This window comes from Octopus bimaculoides, chromosome 15 (genome assembly GCF_001194135.2).
Source record: "Octopus bimaculoides isolate UCB-OBI-ISO-001 chromosome 15, ASM119413v2, whole genome shotgun sequence".
Classification (NCBI taxonomy): domain Eukaryota; kingdom Metazoa; phylum Mollusca; class Cephalopoda; order Octopoda; family Octopodidae; genus Octopus; species Octopus bimaculoides.
In genome coordinates this window covers 10,626,179-10,628,631 of record NC_068995.1, presented here as the reverse complement: position 1 = coordinate 10,628,631, position 2,453 = coordinate 10,626,179, and the positions used below count along the sequence as shown (strand labels likewise).

The following is a 2,453-nucleotide window of genomic DNA, read 5'->3' as shown; positions in this document are numbered from 1 at the left end:
CATAAAAGACACCATTTCGAGCGTGGCCGTTTTCGTGCGGGTGACACGTAAAAGCACCCACTACACTCTCTGAGTGGTTGGCGTTAGGAAGGGCATCCAGCTGTAGAAACTCTGCCAAATTAGATTGGAACCTGGTGTTGCCATCCGGTTTCACCAGTGCTCAGTCAAATCGTCCAACCCATGCTAGCATGGAAAGCGGACGTTAAACGATGATGATGATGATGATGATGATGTAAGATTACACTGATGCTGGAGTTTATTTTCTTTTTTCTATTTTCTTCATATCTGTGTCATAATGGAGAATATATGATAGTGAATCCTTCCACATCAATACTAATGATGTATAAATAGCAAGATCTCTTCTGTCAATAATATGCCAGTAATGAGGTTTCTTGTATCAGTGACTATAGTATGTAGGTAGTTAGGCCTCTTACATCAATGACACTCATGTAGATAGTAATATCTGTTTTGTTAATGATACTTTGTAGTGAGGCCTCTTATATCATTGTCAATAATGCATAGGTAGTAAAGTATTTATTTTTGTCAATAATGAGCCTCATATTATTGTCAATAATGTGAAGTAGTAAAGCCGCTTATGTCATTGAATTATATGTTGGTAGTGAGGTTTTTTTACAACATCAATGAAAGTCAAATGCTAATGTTTATTCTCTTCTTTTACAGACTGTATGTCAAACCACCAGCAGCAATGGTTACATTCCTCCGGCATTGTTCAATTTCTTAGAACTGGAGCCATATGAACCCGGCTTTGAGTAAGTAGCAGCATTTCAAATCATCATCATCATCATTATAACCATCATCATCATAAAGAACTTATTTTATTGACTTCAGGAGGATGAAAGGCAAAGTGGCCTTGATGGAATTTGAACTCAGAACATAAAGCTGGAAAAAATACCTCTAAGCATTTTCTCTGGCGTACTAATGATTCTGCTAACTTGCCACCCTATATAATAATAATAATAATAATAATAATAATGATAACCAGTTGAGCATGTCCCTTGGTGGCTGACGATATGTGCATCTCTGATCATGAGCAGAAGTAGTGGGGGAGCATCATAGCCATGTGTTGAGAGGAGTTCTTTGGGGTTTGGATAATTCACCTTTGGAAACATGGGTGGTTTACTCAACATCCTTAAACAAACGTTATTCAGGGACCCTTTGAGTGGGATGGGCTACTCGACCTGAAGAAAATTCTAACTGGGCCCCACCTGCGAGGTCATGTGCTGTTTATCTTGATATGAGATCACCATGTCGCACACATATGGTTGTGATGCATGTGCCTGGTGTACCCTTATCAGACGGGTAGTCATGATGGGTATACTGGGCTTCGTATATTTGTACCCCAGTGTCACTTTAATGGCATGCACTACTCTCTCACTCAATAATAATAATAATAATAATCCTTTCTACTAAAGGCACAAGGCCTGAAAATTTGAAAGAGAGTACTAGTTGCTCACATCGCCTCCAGTATGTCACTGGTACATAATTTATCAACCCCAAAAGGATGAAAGCCAAAGTTGACCTTGGTGGAATTTGAACTCAGAATGTAAAGACGGATATTTTTTTTTACTGCAATTCCTAATAATTGTTAATTATAAAAATATAATAGTATTTTTTTTAAAAACACCAAATGGCTATAAGAGTCAACCCGAGCAAAATAAATACCTATGGGACCCCATAGATAAAAAAAAAAAAATGGTTGAGAATCACTGCTGTAAACTTGAACCCTAGTTCTGTTCCCTGCAAAACGTCCTCAGTAAACCTGACCAATTACAAACTATCAAACCTTAATCCTTATAACTTGATTATTTCCTATCTTCGTTTTGAAGGTCTGTGGACCATATGCTCCAGGAACCTGTCCTATGTTCCCACAAACCAATGGTCAAGTTTGAAGAAGATGCCTTTCTGTACGACACTAACAAAAGTAAGTTCTGTGCAGTCATGTTTTTTGCTTGATTTTCTCTTTCTTTTTTTACGCCTCTAGCTATTTCTCCTCTTTCTCCCTCTCTTTCTCTCTACAGTCTCCTTCCTCTCACTCTGTTCCATTGCTCTTTGTCTCTCTGCTATGTCTCCTGCCTTCTCTCTATGCTATAGCTCCCCTTCCCTCTTTTTCACTGTGCTATCCCTCTTCCTCCCTCTGCACTACCTCTCTTCTCACTCTCTTTCTCTGCACCAGCTCCTCCCCACCCTACCTCTTTCCTACTTTCTTTCTCTTCCCCCGCCTCTGTTTCTCTGCACTATCTCTCCCCCCCTCTCTTTTGCACTATATCTCTCCCTCTTTCTTTTCTCTGGGCTTCTTTTAACTGAGCTTTTTTTTCTTTTAACCTTGAACCATTTAAAATATACAATCGTCTTGTTTTGGGGAAAATTTATCTCAACTAACAACAGTTTTAAATGCTTTTTGCTTTTGGAAGATTTTCATAGGAAAGGATATG

General features: G+C 38.7%; 1 protein-coding gene across 1 annotated transcript in view; it reads left to right on the top strand.

The window, feature by feature from the left end:
* The window catches only part of LOC106871054 (sorting nexin-24), a 28,604-nt gene that overhangs the window by 18,809 nt on the left and 7,342 nt on the right, over positions 1-2,453 (top strand). The window contains exons 4-5 of the mRNA XM_052973174.1: positions 682-770; positions 1,848-1,942. Of these exons, the coding sequence (XP_052829134.1) occupies positions 682-770; positions 1,848-1,942 (184 nt within the window). The remainder of the gene's footprint in view (positions 1-681; positions 771-1,847; positions 1,943-2,453) is intronic.